Here is a 24,655-nt window from a genome sequence, read left to right on the forward strand (position 1 = left end):
TGTAGGAGTACTGTCAAAAAATATGTTTTGCACAAATTGGCCTCCTGGTGGCGCTATAAAAGGCCCATGTGAAAAATTTGGGGCAGAGGTTCTGCTGTGGCATCCAGGAAGTGTGTGTGCCCAGTTTCACTGCGTTGCCGGAGATTAGCTGTCCACAGACAGAATGACGGACACACGGACGGACACACACACACACGGACGGACGGACGGACGGACAGGGGGCAAAACATACTCTCTCGCCATGCCTTTCGGCCTGGCGGAGACAATGATAGCTTTTTTTGCGTCTGTAAGGCTGGAAATTAACACTTTCCGTTCTGCAACTTTTAACTGCAAGTCTGTGGTGTCATTAAGCAAGAATAAACAGATTTGATAATAGGAGATTCACACTGGATCTTAAATATATTACTAAGGACAGAATGCATTCACAGACTAGCCAGTATAGCCACCACAGGACATTCCCACTGCAGAGCATACCTGAACTTTAAATGCAAATCTGATAAATGATAATAGGAAGGTTAAATAATACATCTTATAGCCTTTGTGAGGTGTAGCATATACACCCCCCCCCCTCTCTGTGTGTGCTTGTGGCAGACGGCAGTTCGATCATTCGTCCCATACCTCGTGGGGCCATCCCACAGCTGGGCAGCCGTAACCATGGCAACATTCTTTGACATAAAAACGCTAATAAACAGCTGCCAGTTGGGGAAAGCGAAAAACGGGCTTCGCTGTTATTAGGTGCACATGGTAATGGTCAATGGCTGTGTGCAAATTCAGATCAATTGCTCCAGCCAGTGAGGAGAACCGGGCAGAACAAATTTTGGCCTCACCACATTTTGGTCTCACCGGAGGTTTGTAGAATTATAGGAGGATAATTCCAAATCACAAGGTGTCTCAAGACACTTTACATATAGAGTAGGACAAGGCAAGCCCATACTCTTAGGACCCAACACAGAGACCCAACATGTTACCATGAACAAGCGCTTGGAAACAGCGGCAAGGAAAAACTCCCAATTAATGGAAAGAAACCTCGGACAGAACCCGACTCTAAGGTGGGCAGCCATCTGCCTTGAACAGTTAGGTTGAGAGATGGAATGAAGAGAGAAAAATACAGAAGGGGGGGGGGTGGGGGGTAGAGACGAGGGGAGACGCGGGGAGACGCAAAGATGTACAGTACAGCAACATCAACAATAATAACAATAACGATAATAACAACTGACAGTCTGCAGCCGAAATCCATGGAAACCTTTGAACCGCAGCTGGGGGAGTCCAGCTCTAGCTCTAGCTCAGCTCCAGCTCTCGAGATATAATGGTGCCTGACCATTAAGAGCTTTGTAGGTGAGAAGGATGGGAGCCATGCAGAGAAGCCAATGCAGGAGAAAATGTCACATCATTACACATGCATGCAGCATTCCGGACTGGAGAGTCTTGTGGCAGCCGATAATAATGAATTGCAGTAATCCAGCCTGGAAGTAACAAAAACATGGACTAGTTTTTTCTGCTTCGTTTTGAGACATGATACGCCTGATTTTTGCAATGCTACGTACATCTATACATGTAGGTGAAAAATAGTCTTTGTAATGTGTTTTATGTTAGAGTTAGCAAGCACAAAAGCGTTTTGTTTTGTCTGAGTTTACTAGCACATACTTACAGGTCATCCAGGAGCTGGATGTATCTTTAAAACATGCTTGAAGTTTAGTTAAGTGCTTGGCTTCATCTGGCTTCATTGATAAATATAGCCTGGGTATTGGGTATTATCTGCATAACAGATGACTCATGCTAAATATATTAGTCCTATTTATGATCTTGAAATGAATAGGTTGATGATCAACATTTTTAGAAGTGCAATTAAGATATCCCCAAATAGTGTCACATTTAGCATACATGCCTAACGCTCTTAGCCTCTCAATCACATAGTTGTGATGGCAGGTGGCTTATATGCGTACTCCATGAAGTGGAATACACTTGATTCATTTTTTTCTTGTTCTGTTCTGGTTCTTTTGACAGACCAAGTTGTACATTGTTCTTGATTAATCACAACGTTTGTCTGGGACCCCATCAAGTGCCTGTCAAGCCGCTGTCAGCCTGTTGTCATAAGGTACCCCTTCTTTGCAACACCCTGTCATGCATAGTTAAAGTTGGCTTTGTAGGACAATGTGATGCATGCATTATTCTATTTGCACAACTTAATCACAGGGACCGGAGTTAATGTGATCTGATCTCATCTACAATCTGAGCGTGTTCAGCTGCATCTTTGATGCATCACATTTCTTTCTCTTTTCCCTTTAGCTGACATGAGTTTGATGTGATTTCTAGTGGGAGATGAAAGCAATGGGAAGCCCACCAATTCTATGTCAGAACATCTGTTCTGTGGTAATACACCAAAAACAGAACAGTTCGTGGATTGTTTGATAATTCATTGCCTCTTTGAGTGTCTTGGCTGTTAGTTAATACCACGTAAGCCATATTTTATAAAATAGCTAAACTTGCACTGCAATTTTTGCAGGTATTTATTTTGTTATTTTAAAAATGTATATGTTTTTACCCTGCCTATAATGGTATGCCTATGGTAGGGATGCCAGATTGAAAGAGGTAAAATGCACACAATTTGCTGCAGTTAAACTTTGACACATCTTTCACAAATTTCCCTCTGTATGTTGCTCATGCAACAGTAACTAACAGTAGCCCATAACAAATGCACTCAGTTCTCAATACTCAATACTACAGTTCTCACAGGTCAGAGGGCAAACCAGCTTGTTTACAAGATTAATGAATCAAGATCAAATTACCACGCTGCAGTTTCAGATCAGACTTCTGTAACACTCTGCAGCAGTAGATTTCTAGCAAATGCATTATACATACTTTCTCTCTCTTTCCCTCTCTTTCTCTCTCTCTCTCTCTCTCTCTTTCCCACTCTCTCCCACTGTCTCTCTTTCTCTCCCACTCTGTGACTTTCTCTCTCTGTCTCTCGGTCTCCGTCTCTCTGTCTGTCTGTCTCTCTTTCTCTGTCTGTCTGTCTGTCTGTCTCTCTCTCTTTCTCGCTCTGTCTCTGTTGAAGATTGTACTGATTGTGCTGCAATATCGCATGACCACGGTCAGAGCTGCAGAAAGACACAATTTCTCCCAAGCTTATTAAATCAATGTTGTATGCCTCTTGAGGCAATGTGTGGACATACATGCGTTCAGAACAGCGGCTTACCGCCCATTTCTATGGGGAACAAAGAGAATGGATGCATGTGCTCCTCATGAAAAAAAAAATCCCTTTTATATCTCCCCGATAAATTTGCCTAATCTCATGCTATCTAGAAATAAAACAACAATCTCTTTGGATGTGTTATCGGGACATCTATTGAAAGAACAGCTTTGATATTCATGAAGATATTCTCATCCATATTCATGCGTCTAAACTTATGCATGTCTCTCCCCTTTTGCTGCATTGCCTATATTTTGTTAGTATCAAACAAATGCCTATATGTTCTGTAATGAGTTTTCTTTTCTCCTTTATTGTCACTCCTGCTGCCCATTGCTCCGGTGAAAGAAGTTGTAGTGGCTTGCGGGTGTTTTAACATTACACAGTTTAAGTGAGAGGCTATTGAGCCTGTGTGGCTGCTCTCGGGGCTGTGTGAGGGATCCACTGCCCCTAGACATTTGCACTACAGTATCCTGCTGACTTGCTTGCTCACACTGCCATAGAAACGGGGTTTGAGTGCAGTGGAAGCTCATTCTGTTTAGGAGCCTGCTAGGGTGAGGATCGTGAGGAGAGCCGCGAACGAGGGGGGAAACAGAGTAAGAGAGAGAGAGCGTGTCTGTGAAAGAGAGAGATTGAACGAAAGGGAGTGGGGGAGAGGGAGGGAGGGAGCAAGAGAAGTAAGGGATCAAGGGGAGAAAAGTGAGCGGCAAGACTGTCACTGGTGAGTACACAGCTGTCACAGTAGGTTGTAATAGTTGCTTGAAAAAAAATAACTCATGCTTTGAGCTTTTTATTCTGTTCTTAATCATTGATTTGTGCAGGTTGCTTCCACTGCTGGTGAAACAGGTTTCAGGTTGTCAGTTGGGAGGGATGATGAGACCTACGTACTGTAGCTCAGAGACGCATGGTATTTTGCGCTCATGCAGAGACAGATGCAGGGCTACTGCATGGCTTCTGTTTGTTTAACATTTCATTGATGTGTTGAAACATTATCTTCTCACTAATAACTGTATTTGTTGTCTCACAATATGAAGTTAAATATTTACTTTTGAACCATGCAGAATTTCAATAAGCAATAAGCTTACTTTCTTATTTTTTCCATTCCAATATAGCCTCAATGTCTATATCATAATCCTTTTTCCATCTATTTATGAGGCATAGTGTAAATATTTAATCAGAGTAGATGACTGCAGCTGCACTTTTAGCCTCTATCTTCTCACACCTTTGTCAATGCTTTTCTTCATGCTATCTGAACCATGGTGATAATATTGACCAGATATTGACTTATCCTTTACCCTGCGCTTTTAATTATTTAACAACCGTGCCATCGCTTACGGCTCAGTGCTCCACCTGTATGGTAGAGATGAAGATACCAGCTCTTGTAGCGTATAATGTTGAGTCAGGTTGTCGTGTGTGTGTGTGTGTGTGTGTGTGTGTGTGTGTGTGTGCGTGTGCGTGCGCGCGTGGGGTGTGACAGTGTGTGTGTGTCTCTGCTTGTTTTTTTCTTCTCGTGCTGGGTTTGATCAACGTGCAACAACCCAGTGTGACACATTGATGAAAGGGCCAGAGCTGTAGGGCTAATAGATAAACCAGTGCTTCATGTCAGCCAGAGCGCATGGAGCCAGTCCCGTTCCGATCATTATCTGTCCCAGTAATTATGATCTAAAGGTGGATGAAACATGCTGTTGATTTGAGATGAGACAAGGGAGAGAGCGTCTTATCTTGGACCGTTGAGTTTACAAAGACTAATTAAAAATTAAAGAAATCTGCCCTATGGTAATACATGACGTATATCTTTTGTCAAAAATAGCTGGTTTTGTAGTAAAAATAAAAGAAAACGATTTCCGCTTGAAAACCTGGTCAACGACATGTCTTACGGCAAAGTGTATATAGATTACATTTTAATCTTGTCAGTACACAGTAAAGTGCTCAGTGTTAATTTATCCGCACTCTCAAAGGAACACACAGGATTCTACTGTGTACTTTTGCATTTTATGATGACAACAGAACTGAGGTGTAGATACTATGTTGACATGAGCAAAGCAAGAGTGTAAGCAAGGCAAACACAAAGTCATTGCTAGAGCTCTGCGAATCAAGATCAAGTAACTGCTGCTACACCACATTAGTAAAGTTAAATTAACACTCAGTAGGGCTGGTCCGGTTCAAATCAATATCACAATTATAAAAACACATGAAAATAGCAGATCTATAAACTCACAACCCGCCACATCATGCAAACTTTTACGCCGCCATTGTACAACAAAGTATAATATAGGGTTAAGTGGTTAATCAGACTAATTAATTTAGTTGATTATAAATAATCTATTAGAATTGTTTTGTGTTTTGATTCATTGGTATATATAAGAAATAAAATACATATACAAATACACATACATATAAAAACTGCTTCTGGATTAATCGATTAACCTATATGAGCAAGATTAAGTCGGTTATTGATTCTAAATACTGGTTTCGGTATATTTTCAGCTAATTGTCCAGCCCTAGCCCTCAGTATTTTTACTGTGTACTGTATGCATATTTAGGAGGTGCACTTCGATCTCCCGTTCCACGCTTCACCTGTTCTGTTCTGGTCCATCTGCCACTCTCTTACCAGCAGCAGTATCCATGGGAGACCATTGAACTGAACACATCCATCCAGCCAGCGTCATCAGCTCTCTCTACTGGGCCCCTGCCATGGCAGGGCCCCTAGAGGCCCTTGTTGTGTATTTGTGTGTATATCTTGATTGGTGCATATGTGTATGTGTGTACTGGGTGTGGGGGGGCATGTACGTGCAATCTCGCTTGCGTGCGTGTGTGCGTGTGTACCAGTTTATGTGAGTACACGTGTGCGTTGGGCAGCCTTGACATGATTGTCTCTGATTAGGATGGCCGCTGGGGTCCCTTGCTTTCCTTGCAAAAGAGACCGAATCAGAGATTCTGCTATTTCCCTCTGTTTTTCCTTCATCTCTCATGTGACGTGCTTTACGACTACTTGTTAAAATGTCACTCACTAAACGGGTGAACTGTAAAATGTCCCTGTGTGGGTGCTGGGTGTGCCGCCGAGCAGTGTTGCACAAGTGTGTGATAAACCTGGTAATGTGCCCGGATGGCAAGGCTGCGGGATATGCGAGATACTGCTGGGCCCCCCAACTGCCCCTTCCAGGCACAATCTGTTTCAATACAATGGAAAAATTGGACTCGATTTTGACAGCCATGTGGCTCCGATCAATAGCGTGGCTGTCTGTGTGGGGAAATAATGTTACTCTTGTAAACTACAAGGATATGCTGCGCTGACGATGATTGCACTTGTTCAGAGGAAGTGTGAGGAGCTCGTGTTAAAGGATCTGGTGGGATCCAGGGTGTTTATGAGCGAAGCAATTACGCATGTTGAGGAAATCCTTTGGGGTATTGCTGCTGTGGAGCAGAATTGCATTGCATCGTCACTGTCGGAAACCGTGTCCATTACTTTACTGGAAATGGAAAACAAAACCTGTGTTCCAATTGACCTAATGTACTGTAGTTATTATTTAGTGACAAGCTGTTATTTATAATTTTCATTGTTTCAATATTTATAAAAGACTTAACGACTTTCAACCTGGCGTCCCTATTTTGGGCATGCATCGTATCGCAACGCGCTGTGAGCTTGTAGATTGGCTATTTTCTCTACTTTTCACTTCTTAAGTATAAAATAGGGCGTTCATTTATGAAAAAACATAAAAAGCGACATCAGACATCGCGGGTTCGAGTCCCAATCCCGACGGCCTGCGTGTCACTCCCCATCTCTCTCTCCCTGTTTTCTGTCTAACTTCACTTCACTATCAATAAAGGCATAAAAAGCCCCAAAATAAATCTTTAAACAAATAAATCCTATATCTTGCACAACATGAAAAAGGCCTCTAGATTACTTTATACGCTCACCCCAAAAATTGGACTCTTATTTGCAATGGATGCTGCATCTCAGAATCACAATTTTTTTTGTTTGTGTGCGTTTGATTTATTTATTGCTCATCTCTAAATCCAATGTTTGAACTGCAAAACATCAACCTTGTGTCTTTGCCTATTCCATATTTTAACGTATCTCACATTATTATTGTACACACTCTGGAGAGGTGTGAGTTGCATCTGCATTGCACAATCAATAACCTTTGATCAATATGTTGTGGCCATGGACAGGAGTAATGAGTTTACTGTATGCAGTTCTTAAAGGTGGCAGATAACTGCCTTGCAATGCTGGGATATATATGAAAAATGAGAGTCCTTTGTTATGATATGGTACCAAAACCATGATAAAACATACATAGCGTGGCGGAATGGCGGTTGCCATTTTTCTTCCTTATCATCTTTTATGCCATATTATAGAATGAAAAGTATAGAGCAGACTTTTCCATTTATAGCAATGCATTAGTTCTGTGTCGGACTCGAGAGAGGAAGTAATCAATTTATGCAGGGGTCTATGACATGTTAGTTTCTATATAAAGATCTGTTGGTTACATGGTATCCATAGCAATAAGCATTATTGAGTCCCACACAAACACAGAAGTAGGGCAATTATGGCCATATCTATTATTCTATATACAGTATGTATCTATGAACCGTCATGAGACAGCTTTCCTCTGAGCATGGTTTTCCCAGATGTTATATTTTGGTTGGTTCAAGAGAAGCAGCCTTATGATGCATAATTTCCCCCTTGCTGACTTCATGCTTATTGTTATTGTTCAGGGCTTCAGGCCAGGGGTCAGTTCAAATCAAGGTCTTGAGATACTGTAGAAAGTGATGAAGCAGGCATTTTGAGAGTGGTGTTCATGGTGCCATCCTTTGAAGCAAGCAAGCAATGTCTGTGATAGAGAAGCAATTTTAACCCACATAGAGTGTCTTGATAAAATGGGGGAAAAATCTAAGAGAATGGAATAAAACAGCTTGAGACATTTATTCAATGTGTGATGAAGCTGTATTATTTTTAGCACCCTGCTGCATCAGCACACCGTTCAGACTGTGAAATAAACCATACATTTCCTTGATAGCACCTGGAAAATAAGCAATTAATTTAAAAGACAGAAAAGTATAGCAATGGTTCCTTAATTACTTTGAGGACGAATTCTCATCCACATTGAATAAGCTAACCCCCCCCACCATCCCCCCCCCCCACCATCCCCCCCCCCCAATGACTCACGATGCAACAAAACGCAATGATCTGAATCGGCCCGTTGCAGGTCGATGTAGTTTGGGGATTCTGTTGCAAGTGGTTGCAAGTTGCAACTCGTTGCATCGCAAATCATTTGTGTGCACTGGCCTTTAGATGGCTATGGGTATAGCAGAACAGTATCACCATTACATATACATTCAGTTTTACCCACCTACCTCAGAGGCTACTTGAGAAACTACAGGATTTTCACACCCTCTCCAGTACAGTCCCATGTTGACTATACACATGACAGCGGTTGGTAATCCTTCTTTATAGCTCGTGATTAACAGTGGGGTTTTTTCGGGGGCAATAAAGCATTCTGGGGGAAGCATAGATTTCACTGTGCAACAGCTACTCGAGGGCCTATAACTTTATGTTGTGATCGGTGATGTGGATCCATTTATATTCCCCGACGTTGAAAATTACTGAGATGGAAAATGAGCTTAATCTGTTTTTATGGCTCTAGAATGTGGCCTGCCAATTTTATTGTGATTCCACTGGAAATTAAAACATCCATAGTAGTATAGGCCTATGTGGAAGCAGTGGGCCAAAACGATAAACGTTCTCCACCCTTGTAATGTCATAAACTGTCAACCGTCCTAGACTGGCATCTTGTCACAATCAACCTGTTCACCATTTAGTTATTGATTGCATTTATACGTACTGTATATTTCCTAGAGTGCAGCTGATGCCAGATTTTGGCGTCCGAAAGAAAGTCCTAGCCCACCGATTACTGATGTTTTGACCAATATTTTATGAAAAAATGCCAAAAGAAAAATATAAATTGGGAAAACGTATTTTATTAAAGTTACTATATTTAACTATTAAGCGAACAAATAAATGAAAAGACCATTTCACTTATTTAAACTGCTATTCTAGCAGCCTGGCAGCTCAGGCACCAAAATAAACGTTTTTTGTTTATTATACCTCCGGACACACCAGCTGCATGACTCCCGAAACTGATGGAGTCTAAAAAGTCAAATAATGCCGATATATCGACCAAATTGAGATGAGTTAAAAAATATTTGATAAATGGGGGTCCGTGGCATAATGCATATCAAACTGGGGGTCCTTGACATCAAAAAGCTTGAGAATCACTGTAAACAAAGTGTCAAATCACTCCATACTGAATAAAATGTATAGCTCTTCTGTGTATGATTTGATACAGCATAATAGATCTATGGGAGGAGGCTGAGAAGGTGAATCAGGCAGGCTGAGGATGCATCTTGATTAGCTTGAACTGCTGGGATTGATTTGGAGCTGTGATGGTGGACAGAAGGTCAGGGACAGCAAGAACCATACAGCTGCCCAGATGTTATTGCACTAAATATTTTAAAGTAGTAACTTCAAGCTCATCCTGGAATTAACCTCCTTTCATTTATATTAAAACTTTGGAACAGGCTACTTTACAATAAATGCTACGGATGTTTTCACTACCCTTATTTGTATGCACTTTTGTTCATTTTTATGTTTGCTTTTACCTTCAGAGGGTGCTGAAAAGGATTGATCTTGCAGCATAATACATGATTGATAAATTCAAGGATGTGGCAAATTTTTCTTGCTATTCTTTTTTTATCAGAAGATGAGAATTGTGTTTTATCACTGCAGTTATGCTCTTCTAATAAGGGGAGCTTAAATTGTAGTTGATTTAGGATTTTTTAATTTTTTTTCAAACATTTACTGTACTTAGTGGGTGGATAGACATTCAGGACTGCAAAGCATTGTAGTATATTTGCATATTTGCATTCTGTAAAAGGCCCCCTCAATTACTTTGTGCCTGGCACATTAATACTGTGTGGCAGCGATGGGGCTTGTATTCAACAGTCAGGTTAATTGCCTGATAAGACCAGATGCTGATCCAGGTCTATGGTAGCCAGTGACATCCTCTTGGGAGGCTAACCGGTGCCTTGTGAATGACCAGAAAATTAAGGCGCAATTAACCACCTGAACCTAGGTTCGCGATATAACATAATCCATTGACTTTAATAATTAGATTAATTTGTTTTACTTTAATGGATAGTTGTTTATGTTGCAGAGTAGCCCTGTCTGAAAGGTAATTGAAGTGTGTGAGAGAGAAACAGCAGAATGCATTTTGATTAAAGGATCCAATAAAAGCTCTCTGAGTCTCTCTTGGATCGGCGTATTGAGTGTTAGTGCATTGTATAAAGTACAGGAAGTCCATTAGCAAGCTGAACGTATTACCTTGCAAGACACTGAGATTATCAGTTGGAGAGAGACATGTTTATATAAAACGTATTTAACTAAAATGTCCAAAACTCTCACCCATATGGTTCGAGATGACTTAGCGTGAGGCATTGGTGAAGCTTATACTGTATGCATGATAGCTAAAGGCCAATCACACACCGTAAGAACTGACTCAGAGTGGGATATTTAGAAACTTATGTAATATGACTGCAGTTCCCTTTAAAAAAGAACCCACACTATGGCATTTATTTAAGAGATGGAAGAGAGGCATTTTCCTCACAGTGGCGATAATGAAGTTGGAAATTATCTCTCTTTTTTATCTGTCGCCTAACATTAAAAAGATTATCTCTCAGTCAATTAGGTTACTCAATCAAGAAGGCAATCTTTTCAGGCGCAATCTATAGGACCCCTGTGCAATTATAATAATAATAATAATATTTTTTGCATGTATCAGTTTGGTGTGTGAAATATGTGGGTCTACTGCAATTGATTGATTGATTGAATACTTTATTAACAGTTTGCAAAGAAAAAAGGTACAGATGAGGTACAGATTCATACAAAAGGATGCTAAAAGGATAACCCAAGAAAGCCTATGGCTTGTTTCCATTGGGGTCCTGTGTATTCAATTCATCGAAACATTTAAAGACAAAAAAGTGGGGGTAACTTAAGAGTCCCTGTGATTCTTTGATTTTGATTCTTGACTTTTTTATGATAGACACTTAGTACAATTGATTGTGTTGCATGTCCCATGTCTTGAACCCCTTTTAAACCGATTGAGTTGCTGTGATTCAAAACACATGTCAGAGAAATACGTATTGTTATCGTATCGTATGAACTTAGAATTGTAGCCTTGCAGTGTTAGTGATTGAATGGGGAACTTGCTTGACCAACAATATTATTTGTCTGTACCTGATGTCCCTATGTTGAGCATGTCATTGTAGGTGCAAAAGAAAGAAAGAAAGAAAGAAATCTCAAATTTTGAATTTTTTTTATTCATGCTGATCTAGTACATAATTGTAAACAAATTACGATGTAAACTTTCGCCATGTAAATCAGCAGTTTCACCATGAGGACCATATTATAAATATCGATTTGCATTTTTCAAGCACAAGTACAAATAAGATAACATTATTATCAAGCATTTTGTGCTTGGGATAATCTAATAATAATAATAATCTTGAAATACTTTGATCCAGAGTTGGGTACTGTACATTAAATGACATTCTTTAAATGTTCAATATTTATGAAAGGCTCAAAAGATGAGACGTACCGTATAGGAAACATCTATACAGTCCACAAGCTGTGAATATTATGGACCCCTGCAAAGTTGTCTCGCAACACTTATATGCACAATATGCATATATTAAATTTCCTATTTTAAGCCTTGAATTGCCGGCAGTGTGTAATAGACGAAGAAATGGGTATCACTGAGGATAATTATTATGACATGCTTTAGTGGTCATAAATGACCATAATCATACTTACTGCATGAAGTAAGAGCAAAATGGCCCCTATCTGGATATGGTCAATAAGTGGAAATTCTCTCATAATAAGACCTTCCATCCTGTGAGATGTGAACATGTAGGCTATATGTTTCCCATGAGCAGAAATTCCTCTTCACACCTCTGGTTCGTCTGTAGGGGTCTAAACTCCTCTTCCTGGCATGCAGAGGGGATTTGTGGATCTGTAGGATTATAGGGATTTACAGAATGCTCTGAGAAAGAAGCCATGGGATACAGCAATCTAAAAATGGCTGAGGTGCCCACATCAAGATTATAGCACATTATTCATCCCCTCCCTGAAAGAAGGTGGAAAAGCCACTATTGACAGCCCACTTTAGTTTGTGAAACAAGTGTGTCTGAAAAACATTTCACATTTTCACAGGACGTTGCAGTGGACGGCAAAGCCTATTTTTTATGTTTTGGAGCATAGACACAATTTCACATTTAATTAAATATAGGGTCTTATGTAAAGTGTATTTTGTCAGCATTGAAAGTATGAGTTGTAAAATCAGTGTGCCATTGGTAAAGCCATTTACTTTTTTTTTAAAGCCTCCAATAATAAATACTGTTACATTTTGTACTTGTATTCACTTGTATAATCTATGCTGGAGCACAGTACAGTGTAGCATTTTCTTTTATCGTAGCTCCATTAAATAAATAAAAAATCACACCCAGTGTGAAGTGGGCGGTGTGGTCATCACAGTGGTCATCATAGTGATGGAAGCTCACTTCCAAAAAATGTTTTGGAAGTGCATAATCCTATTTATCGGTTATTAATGTCATGTGTCTCGCTAGCGGCTAGCCAATCACAGTGCTGAATAGAGTCAGCCAATAGAGTCAGCCAATCATAGTACAGGAAAGTGGGCCAATCACAGTGCAGGAAAATGAGGTGTCCCAACCCCACTTATAGGGGCGGCTACACCGCCCAAAAATCACATGAAATTCAAAGTGTTATATCACAATCACAGGATCAAAGATGCATGTCATGTAACTTCCTGAGCAGAGAGGGATAAGATGCCATGGAGATGCCATGGACATGTCATAGAGATACACCAACCAAATGGACCCAGGGGTCACGCATTTGGAGTTAAATTAACACTCAGGATTTGACTGTGTGTCTCATAACGACAGGGATTCAACCTCTACCCTCTGTGGCAACATGACTTTTGGCCACTTGGCTCTACATGCCACGCCTCTCATGCTGCTCCCCCAGAGACACCGGCTGTCAAGACAATGTGCTAGAGGCACAGAAGCTGAGTAATTGTGCGACACAGGACAAAGATAGCACCAACACTCTCCACCATCTGAGGAGAATGCCCTTTGGGGAAATGAGGCTAGCAATACCAGTCAATCACCATTATGATCACTTTGTGTGCAATTATGAGGCACTTTAAAGATTTAAATCAGTGGCTTGAATTTAGTTTGCCATTGTACACTCAAGCATGTTCCATCATCATATCCAGAAACTTGGGCACGGGTGGCTTCTGTTCAACAAGTGTAACTTGTGTGTGCATGTTCAGTGCAAAGGTGGTCTTTGTTTTTGCTGCTGGAGATGACTTGATTCATGAAACCAAAAACAGAGTACATATTCCTTCTAATGGCCAGGTTACTATGGAAACCAGGTTACCTCAGGCTTCACTTTGCGCTCTGACTCAGCTTCAAAACAATCCTTAATTAAATTTTGGTGCCCTCTCAAATACCTTATATTCCCCAGCCAAGACCCATTTGGCCGCGTCTTACCGTCAGATTGAATGGAGAGCTCGGACACTCCCATTCGCCTTGCCTCTGTGACTCAATCAAAGACCGTTATGAAACATCGTTTCCAGAGAGAAATGACCTATGCCAAAGTTATCTCATGTTGTGCTGTGGTGTTTTTGCTGCAGCTTTCTGAGAACGATGGAGTTCTTATGGCACTCACTAAGTCCCCATGCTGAGAGCTGATGTCTGCTGTCTCAAGTTTTCATTTTTCTTTTACAGCAGTTTGTCACACCCTGCTGTTTCTGACCTTCTTTCATCTGCCCTCATGCTTAATCCTCACCTAAGAGAGATTTACAATGGGACTGAGGCTTGCAAGATATTGATTGAGTAAGCTGTTTCTGCCATGGAAAGACATGAAAAGCCCGTTTGATTGACTGCAGGACTGTGACTGTCCACTCCTCTGTCTTTTGGGTGCGATCATTAGTTGCGTGCTAAAACCGGAGGTCAACCCCAGTCTCACACTGTCAGCATGAGTGCTTGTATCAAGAGAGTAACAGGTTCTCACCCACGCTCGCCTGTCTCTCACTCTCACATCTACCTGTCTCACTAGTTTCACTAGCCTATTACTGTATGTAGTTTTTGAAAGCAATCGGAAGCCCTAAAGGAGTGGTTTCCAAATGTGTGCCAAGGCCAGGTGTACCTTTTGTGACAGCCACACATTATTGTTGCAATAATACAACTATACAAAAAGTTATGAATTATCTTTTAATTTACTAAATTAAATTAAATTAAAACAAAAAATATATAGTAAATTAAAAGTGAATGTAAATGAGTGTGTCTCATTTTCCATTATACAGTAGGTGGAAAATAGAAATGATCATTTTTTTTTTTTTTTTTTTTTTTTTTTATCCCGCGATTTTGTAACCCTATTTTTTTTACACCCAGTGCTAATTGTCTATGTAATCCTGGGCACTACCTTCCCTCTGCCAACCTAGGGAGGCCAGGGCCGAGCTCATGCCTCCTTCAATGCATGAGAGCCAACTGACCTTCTTGTCACCTGACAGGGGAGAGTTTCCCTGGTTGGACGTAGCGCGTGGAAGGAACACGTTATTCCAACCAGTTCCCTTCCCCTCCATCAGGCGCCCCGGCTGGCCAGGGGGAGGCAGTATAGTGACCAGGATTACTGCATGTTTTTGTGAGGGTACCTACCCTAGGAGACACGGGGAGAACATACAAACTCCACACAGAAAGGCCCTTTCGCCAACCCCACCTAGGGTATGGGCACTGATGACGCGGAGGAGAGAACACAGCCCACAGCGTCCCCTGCGGGAATCGAACCCAGGACCTTCTAGCTGTGAGGCGACAGCACTACCGACTGTGCCACCGTGCCCCCTAGAAATGATCATTTAAATGTTTTGTGAAAGATTTTTAAGCTACAAGCTCACTACGAATAGCATCGTGACATGTTGTGAGTTTGTAGATCTGCTATTTTCACAATTTTATAAAATTGTGAAAGTATTTATTTGGCATTTGTAAATAAAAATATACATTTAGAGAAAGATAAGAGTGATACCACGTGTTACATAGAGGCTATTTTGCATGGATATATAATATCTATGCAGGTGTGCCTTGAGATTTTGACTTGCCCTTTGGTGTGCCTTGCCTCGGGCACAAAAAGTTTGAAAACCACGGCCCTAAAGTCTTCACACCATCTCGTATCGCAAGAATATGCCAATAAAAATCACATGAGTATGAAATTGTCTCAACTTTCAGAATAAATAAATGTTGTTGTGCTGCTGAATCTCAATTTGAGCTATGTTAACATCTCAATTTCAGCCAACTGGCATAAGGGGTGAGAACATCCAGAATAAGTGTATTTTTGGGCGGTGAAACCGCCCCTATAAGTGAGATTTGGAAAAATGTACATTTTCCTGCGCTGTGATCTGGGCCCAGGAAATTAGTAGAATTATCCTGCGCTGTGATTGGCCAATCACAGCCTATTCAGGACTGTGATTGGCCAGTGTCACATGACACATGTGCATAGCCCTATATAAGCAACTTGAAAAAAACAAAAGTTTGGTTTTTTTCAAGTTATGGTTTTGTCCATCATAATAAATAAATGTATTTATCCTTTGTACATGATTGATCGACTCCATTCAGTATTGTGATTAGCTAGCAAGACACCGCCCACTTCACACAGGGTGTGATTTTTCCTTTTTCTAAGGAAATATGCAAAAAAATATAGTAATATACAGTAGATTATCACATACTGCCTTTATTTGCCCTGGCAGAGGGGGAAAAGGACAGAGAGGGTGATTAGCTTGTGCAGATTGGTATCTTATATACCTTGTATACTACAGCAGCAGATCAGACCAATCAGCGCAAGCTAAAGCTGTTTCTTCCCAAGGGGAGACACCCTCCCTGCCTGGCTTCCCTCCCTCGAAAACGGTCCAATTGTGTATCGAATACTTTATTTAGAAGTTTGCAGAAAAAAAGCACATGACCCTAAGTACAGTGAAATAAAATAAATACAAGGTCAACTAAATAGGATTGAAACGCCCATAAAAGCCTAATGGCTGGTTTCAAATGGGGTCCCCATGTACTCAAATCATAGTGACATTAATGACAGACAGATATACACTACTATGCAGAACATCATATAAACAGTTTACAAAATGAAAAATAAGAGAAACAACAATATATACAGTAAAAAGTTCGAGAAGAAAAAAAAGGGGGGGGGGTGGCTAGGTTACAGCGGCCAGTTTGGAATTGTAGCCACCTGAAGTCATTGTTCACAGATACAATACAAGTTACAATGAAATGTCACGGGCCGCAGCCACTTAGTCGCGCAGCCACTAGCTTCCCTTTTGTCACAGGTACAGGTACATATCACAGGTACAGGTACATATCACAGGTACATACTTATTTAGGGCAGTTTTGAAGGAGAGTAGGGTTTTACTCTCCTTCACTGCTTTTGGTAGGGCATTCCACATTTTTGTTGCATAGCAGGAGAACGAATTCAACCCCTTGTTTGTGCCAAATCTGGGTTGGACATGATCAGTGGAGCTACCTCTGGTGTTGTGATTGTGGACTTCATTTAATTCTTTTCAGTACTTTGACGGGTACATGGGTATCTTCACATTATGGTGTATCTTGTAGACCAGGCCCATTGCAAGTTGCTGTACTCTGTCCTCAACCCTGAGCCATCCGACCCTAGCTAAGTGAGCAGGGGTTAGATGAGTTGTATATACACTTGACAAAGCTGGATGCACCACAGTGGATTCGCACCCACAACCTCCACAGTGGTGGGCAGATACTTTACCACAGCGCCACCCAAGCTCCCACTACAGAAGCATACTAATCATCCATTTGGAATCATGCTGCTCCACGGTAACAGCACAGTGGCTGTTACGCGTCCCAATGTGGACAATTATGGTGCGAGGGCCCACATTTTGTTTTGAATTGTTAACCGTTTATTACATGGCATGTTATGCAGTGAGGAGCAGTGCAGTAACGTGACTTTTGGTGTAGTTATATCAGTGTTTGGGTAACTGAGTCGTTACACAATGCTTTATGTTCCTTCACTGTGCACACATGGCCATTATGGTTTATTTGCAATGTTTCAGTGATACTTTACTATATGATGCGTGCTGGACAGGATTAAGAAACAAGTTGATAGTGTCTGCAAACTCTAAATCTCTCAACAAACTCCTGAACTGTCACTGTATTTGCAGCAAATAGGTTGTCAGCAAATGCATTTGTTGATATACAGTATTTCAATGTGCAACGGAAGGTCTACTTGAATTTACTATGACGGTGGGTGAAGACTGTGCTAGTGACAGGTCAGTCAACATTGTGCTTTGAAGAGAACTGTGCAAAATTCCAGATGACACAGAGTAGCCATGGCTGGATATAAAATCCCCCCCTGAGGCACAAATCCTCCAGACCTGGAAATTTGTCTCAGTTTACGAATGGCTTTGGTGGAGAGTTTTTGAACACAAGAACTCTCTTAATTTAAAATGTGGAGAAATTCTCTCAAAGTCTCTGTGGGTGTTCTGTTCATTGTGTTATGGTCAGGACTGGTGAACCCATGGTCAGGGGCAGCAGGGGCTCAGGAGGTAGAACAGCTGTCCGGGAACCAGAAGTTACCCAGACTCCCAGATATCAAGCTCCTACCGGCTTTGCGTCGAAGACAGTGTCCTTGATCAAGACGCTGAACGCCTAACTCTGCTCCCCTTGCGTCCCTAGGTGGCTCCTCTAATAGTTAGGAAGGGTCAAATGCAGACACTGAATTTCCGTATGGGGATCATTACAAAAATGAAGCGCAGAACAGAGACAGGACACGCATTAGAAAAGGGCATTAATAAGGGAGAAGGGAAAAGAGGATGACAGGGCAGGAGGGCAAGCGGGGGAGGCAAGCAAGCAGGACAGACCGGCCAGGCGGGGCAGGTAGAGAGGTGCGGCAGGTAGGGCAGGCAGACTGGGCAGGCAGGCAGGACGGTTAGGCAGTGCAGTGGGTCGGGTATCGGAAGGCAGACGGGAACCGGAGAGTGTGAACTGGAAACGACAGGAGAAAGCTATTAACATCGACAAATAGATCACCAGGAATACTCTTGAGTATGCAATGCTGCAAAGAAGCCAAGAGCAAGACTAACGTTACTAACAAACTACAATATGGCAGTGAGTGGACAGAAAGCTAGGGTTTAAATACAGAATGGTGATGATGAGATGATGTAGACAACCGTAGACAGAGCAGGAGAAGTGGATCACATAATCATTGTGAAAAATAGCAAAATCACATTTATCATGTTTGCTGTCTGTAGAGCAATTCATATATTGGTATGATTCACAAATCCCATTCCCACACTTGGAATTACAGCCCTTCTAGTTTCACGGTTTGCTGTATAAATGATTAATCATATTGATGTTCTAAAAATGTAACGCACTGAAAGAGCAGAATCCTCTGGGTCTCATGGCTTAAAGATAGGCTCATATCGGTCCGCTACGACGAGAAAGGTTTGAACCTGCTGCATAATTTAATGGATTCCCCCTCCCCCTAAGATTCCTTTTTTTTTTTTGCATTTCTGCTTTAATTCTGACAGTGACAGTGAGACAGGAAAGGCAGGAGAGAAAAAGTGGATGACATGCAGCAAAGAGCCTGGGGTCGGATTCAAAAACCGGCCAGACTCGGGAAGGACTATATAACCTTATTTATGTGGTATATGCACTCCTACCAGGTGAGCCACAGGGCGCCCCCCTTAACCCGTTAAGACCTGAAGCCGACCTGAAGCCGATTCTACAACTGTCTTCTAAATCCCAACAGTATTCTGAAAAACCTATGTTTCTATATCAGTGGTGCTCAAACTTTTTCCTGTCAAGGACCCCCAAAATGATATGTATTTGGCCGCTGACCCCCATCTCAAAATATTTTGTTCCAGGGACCCCCAGAAGCAAAGATTTGAGTTAAAAATGTTGGCTTTAAGACGGGGTGCCGTGACTTTTTCCCCACCTAAAACATAATCATCAGGTATTATGGTTATACTAGGAGGATTCTTTTTCCAAAAAAGTGTACAGAAAATGTTAAAATTATGTTTTTATGTGGGCACGCCTCCAGTTCATTAACTATACCTGGTTCTCACCTTAGCACCTCCTCCACCACCTTAGCACCACCCACCTGTCCTAGTCCCTCCTCCTCCTCATGCCCTCACCTGTTGTGTTATGATAATGAGGGGGAGGGTATATTTTTACTGTGTCATTAAATGGCTGTTTTTCTATTGGCACGTTTGACCCTCAAGGTTTCAGCCTCCAGGAAGAATCTCAAAATAGTCAGAGAAGTCATAAAACACCATAAAAACACCACCAGGGGGCTTAATGAAGTTCTATCAACCTCATAGACACATGAAAGACAGAAAAAGTGCAAAACCATGGCACCACCTCTTTTAAAAATATTCAAAGATTTGCACGCATTTTCATGATTTAAAAAAAATAGCCAAAGAATGACAGACATGCGATCCCGGATTCAATGGGTTAATGGAACAAATTGAATGTGCCTTGGAGCCTGTTTCTCCTATCTCTTCAGCGTTGCCTGCAAATTCATGTCAGGGATCCTCATGAGACACCCCCCCCCCCCCCCACGCCCCCCTCCAAGATGCTCCTCAACATGAGTTATTGAAGATAAACCTGTGGTATCAGTGGCCATGAGGAGAGGAACACTGCAGTGACATTTAAAAACAATTGGATTCAATCCCCGCTGCAAAGAATGGACGTGAATGCAAATATCAGGTGGAGGAATATAATTACAGAGTGGTTATGTGTTGTTTCTTATCTTTTTTTCTTTCTTTTTTTTAGGGGTGGGGGGGGGGGGTTTCTCCAGTCATTAATGCATGCATGACGCTTGTCAGCAGTTTTGGGTGCCTCTTAATGTCTATGTTTGTATGCAACCTGTCCCCCAGGAGAGATATTCACAATGTAGGAAAATAAATTAGTTTGAGCACCCCACCCCTGCTTTCAAACACCTACACGAACACCACCGCCCCACCATTCACACAAAATATAAAAGACAAGCATACAAGAGCAGGCTCCATTTCGTATGCCATATTTCAGACATCATAGTGTATAATACAATTTACCTTTATACCATTTGATCACACTTCACTGTACTTGCGTTCAACTCCAATGCAAGTGCAAGGATAATGGCAAAAGTATGTGCGTGTGTGTGTGTGTGTGTGTGTGTGTGTGTGTGGTGGGGGGGGGTGCGGGTGTGTGGGGGTGTGCGTGCGTGCATGCATGCGTGTGTCAATTAATGTGATTGCGTACTGACATTTGTGCAACAAATGCATATAACTTATTTACGCTCATAACCAGACACATAAGCTCTTTCCATAGCTAGAGACTTATTCAGTCAGCTTCACTGTAATATTTATGAAGTCCGTCTCCCAGTAATACTTGGCTCCAGTTCTGCAGACCTTATACAACCACCACTGACACAGTGGGAGGGGGAGGGGATCCTATTCTGGGTTTCTAATTGACTCTCTGTTTCTCTCTCTCCTTCTCTCTCTCTCCCTCTGTGTCCCTTGTAATCACCATCTGCTTGTCCATATTGTGTGATCGTGCTTATTTGGTACCTGCGGCTCTCCCCTGCAGACGTGACGTTTGGCGTCCTCCTCTGTGTGTTTGTGGTTTGCGGCCTGGCCCTGCTGGGCCTTGTTGCCTTCGCCTCCTGGAAGCTGTGCTGGGTGCCTTGGCGGAATAAGGCGTCCTTCTCCAGCTCGTCAGCTCCTCTCGCCCCAGCCTGCAGCCCAGATCACAGCCCCCTACGACCCCCCCTCCTCCTCCCGCCCAGTCCCCAGCAGCCACCGGTCGCCATGGCAACGGAGAAGGTGAAGGAACGCATGGACTCCATGGGTTTCTTGGAGGCGGCGGTGAAGATAAGCCACACGTCGCCTGACATCCCCACAGATGTGCAGCTCTCCATGAAGGAGCATTTCCTGCGTCGCACGCAGCGCATGCAGAGACAGGCTACGGAGCCTGCCTCCTCCACGAGGTCAGTCCCCAACCCCCCCGCTCACCCTCACCCCGGGCACTTATCACTCCTTTGGCTGGAAAGTGCAATCACATATATGCACGACTTGCTTAGACACAGTGCGGGCAGATGTATTTGCCCATGCATGATATACAGTATATAATATCACACACAGTATATACCGTATATGTATATACACACACGCACGCATGCACATACACTTCCTTATATATATATTATACAATAATATATTGAAATTGTATGTGGTGGCAATTTCCGAAATCTTGGAATATATATGTCAAAAACATTTCTTAAAGCAATGATTGTATGCTTCCAAAATAATAATAATAAAGTGTTTTTGAAAATTGCAGCTGCAATCAATCTATTCACACAGTCTTTCTCTTTCCCTGTCTTATAATATTCCCTGACCCAACCCCCACCCCTACACAGGCACAGTTCATTCAAAAGGCATCTGCAGAGGGAGATGCAGGTGAGCAGCCTTGACCTGGGAAATGATTACGAGGTTGAAAGAGACGAAAAGCCCACCAGCATCGGGCGCATCCAGCCAGAGCTGTACAACACACAGAAGAACCTGGAGATGGAGGCTTCATCCAAGAACAGCGGCATAAACTGTGGGAAGATTAACTTTTCCCTCAAGTATGACTACGAGAACGAGTGCCTCCTGGTGAACATACTCAAGGCCTTTGATCTGCCGGCTAAGGACTTGTGCGGCAGCTCTGATCCTTACGTTAAGGTCTACCTGCTGCCAGACCGCAAGAAGTTCCAGACGCGCGTCCACCGAAAGACGCTCAACCCCACATTCAACGAGAGCTTCCAGTTCCCCGTGCCTTATGACGAGCTGGCTGTCAGGAAGCTCCATATGAGTGTCTTTGACTTTGACAGGTTTTCACGGCATGATATGATCGGAGAAGTGGTGTTGGATAACTTGTTTGAGACATCTGACCTGTCCAGAGAGACAATCATCTGGAGGGACATTGACTACGCCACCAGTGTAAGAATCCTGGCTTCTACTAATATTAGATTAAACATTGCTGGTTACTGTACATTTTATATGATATCACATATCAGATATGTCAAATAATATTTTTTATTGTTTTATTATTGTCAAACTGATATATATATAATGTTTAATATAGTGTGAATCTAATTACTGTCCAGCACAGCATAAAGGACCAAATACCTAGTCAGTTTTCACATTGTAGCCTAACCTTATTTCCATCATTATAATGTGTATGGGCACCAGCTGTAGTCAGAGCTCATGTTAAACACCTCAAGCCAGAGTCAGACTGCCTACAGTACTAATGGCTTCTTCTAAAAGTTATTCTTCTTAGTCTTTTTTGATGATATCCAGGAGCCAACTTGGTGAACTAAATAATCCTCCTGGGCTTGGGGCAGCAGTGTACTGTAGGCACTTTTATCACTTCAAGGTCTTCATCAAACACTTAGATCCAAATTTCCCCCCTCTGGCTGCTGAACTTCACTTCTCTTGGAGGGTTGTTCAGTAAGCTCTTACCTTTATTGCCCAGGAGACAGAAAGGCAGTTAACTTATTCTTTAACACAAATAGGGCCCACAGTCTTTATTGATTTAAGATTTTATGCCAAAACTAAAGTCTAGCTCGCTTGACATTGAAAAATAACAATAAAAAAACAGGCTCCAAAAATGTAGTTTGGTGTGCAAACAAAACAACCAAATAAAAACAGAAGATAAAAAGGGGCGCTCCACAAAGCGCATATCTCCGTCAGGCTTGGTTGCCTAACCAGGGATGTCTAAAGCCCCCTGCACACTAAACTTTGTTGTCCAGACTACTACGGAATGTAAGTCGAATGAAGTCAGGAGATCAGTCAGTTGAAAGGTATCAAAACTCTCTCCGCACCGCATCGACAGTGGCTATAGTATAATGTTTTGTTTGTAAAATCCGGATGTTACGTTTGTGGCGCGCGTAAGCTAATTATAATATAAGATAGGCCCATCCCACAAACTTTGGAAGCCAATCGGAATGGAATTTGTGTATCACATGACTCCAGAGATAATAGTGTATTGATTTGTGTGAGCTTTGGACACACACACACACACACACACACACACACACACACACACATACACACACAGGGACGAAAACATAATCTCTGCCTCAAAGCCTTCCGGTACGGCGGAGATAAAAACTTTTTGTACTAGATGAAATTGCTTGACAGATATTGTCGTAATGAATGAATGTGCGAAAAAGAACATGAAAGTCCACATCATTTCTCTCTAGACTCCAGCCGCTTCCCCCTGTTAATAGGTCAAGGAGTAATATTCATCAATAACACTGACCCAGAGACATTAGTACGATAAAGAGTCTAGAGGGGAGGAAGCAAAATGATTGGTGTCTGCACCGTCGCAGACATGTTCGATCTGGGAAACTATTTTGGGAAGCTTTTTTTCATGCTGCTGTATGGCAAGAGATTTCTCATAAACCTCACCATATTAGCTTGATAATCATGCATCTAATCCAGTGGTTCTCAAACCTTTTCATGTCAAGGACCCCCAAAATGATATGTATTTGGCCGCGGACCCCCGTCTCAAATATTTTGTTCCACGAACCCCCCGGAAGCAAATATTTGAGTTAAAAATGTTCGCTTAAAAAAATAATATTCAAAGGTTTGCACACATTCTTTAAGATTTTTCAAAAATAGCAGATCTACAAGCTCATAGCGCGGCAATCGGTGCCGCGCTATGAGCTTGTATATCTGCTATTTATTAATAGCCAAAGTATAAAAGGTTAAAATTATTGTGACGCTATATAACACATTTAGCTGGGGACCCCCTGGTAACCCCCCCAAGGACCCCTGGGGGTCCCCGGACCCCACTTTGAGAACCAATGATCTTATCTACATACTGTACGTACAGTGACTGTTTATATTGACATGTGGAATTGACCACGCAAGATGTCAATGGCCAGGATAGTGGTTAATGGTCCTGCAAAGAGAATGTCAAGCCTTGTTAAGTAAATGACTTGACTTCAGATCAGATGATCTTTGATTTAAATGAATTATGAAGTTAAGAATAGATCAGCCTGGCACCAACACAGTATGCTATTCTTTCTTTAAAAAGGGCAAAGCAGGTCTACTTTCCGTGGACTTCGAATAAATATTTGGACATTCACTGTGCCCCCACATTATGAAAGGTAAAGCTACAGCCTACTCAGCAGCGGTCTGGATTCACGCCTTACATATATTATGTATATATTATAGGTTCTGGCATTACGAGGTACTTATTTTTAATTACCATTAGTTTGTAAGGTACCAAAGATGCAGTTGTTTGTGATAGGCCAGCAGTAGTTAAATGAATGGACTG

At 41.9% G+C, this 24,655-nt stretch overlaps 1 protein-coding gene across 1 annotated transcript in view; it reads left to right on the top strand.

Annotated features, from left to right (window-relative positions):
* The window catches only part of syt6a (synaptotagmin VIa), a 53,168-nt gene that overhangs the window by 22,467 nt on the left and 6,046 nt on the right, over positions 1-24,655 (top strand). Inside the window, exons 2-3 of the mRNA XM_080445617.1 lie at positions 20,918-21,317; positions 21,747-22,308. Of these exons, the coding sequence (XP_080301743.1) occupies positions 20,918-21,317; positions 21,747-22,308 (962 nt within the window). The remainder of the gene's footprint in view (positions 1-20,917; positions 21,318-21,746; positions 22,309-24,655) is intronic.

The sequence above is a fragment of the Gymnoscopelus braueri genome, assembly GCF_963280865.1.
Source record: "Gymnoscopelus braueri genome assembly, chromosome: 12".
In the NCBI taxonomy this organism is placed as follows: Eukaryota; Metazoa; Chordata; class Actinopteri; order Myctophiformes; family Myctophidae; genus Gymnoscopelus; species Gymnoscopelus braueri.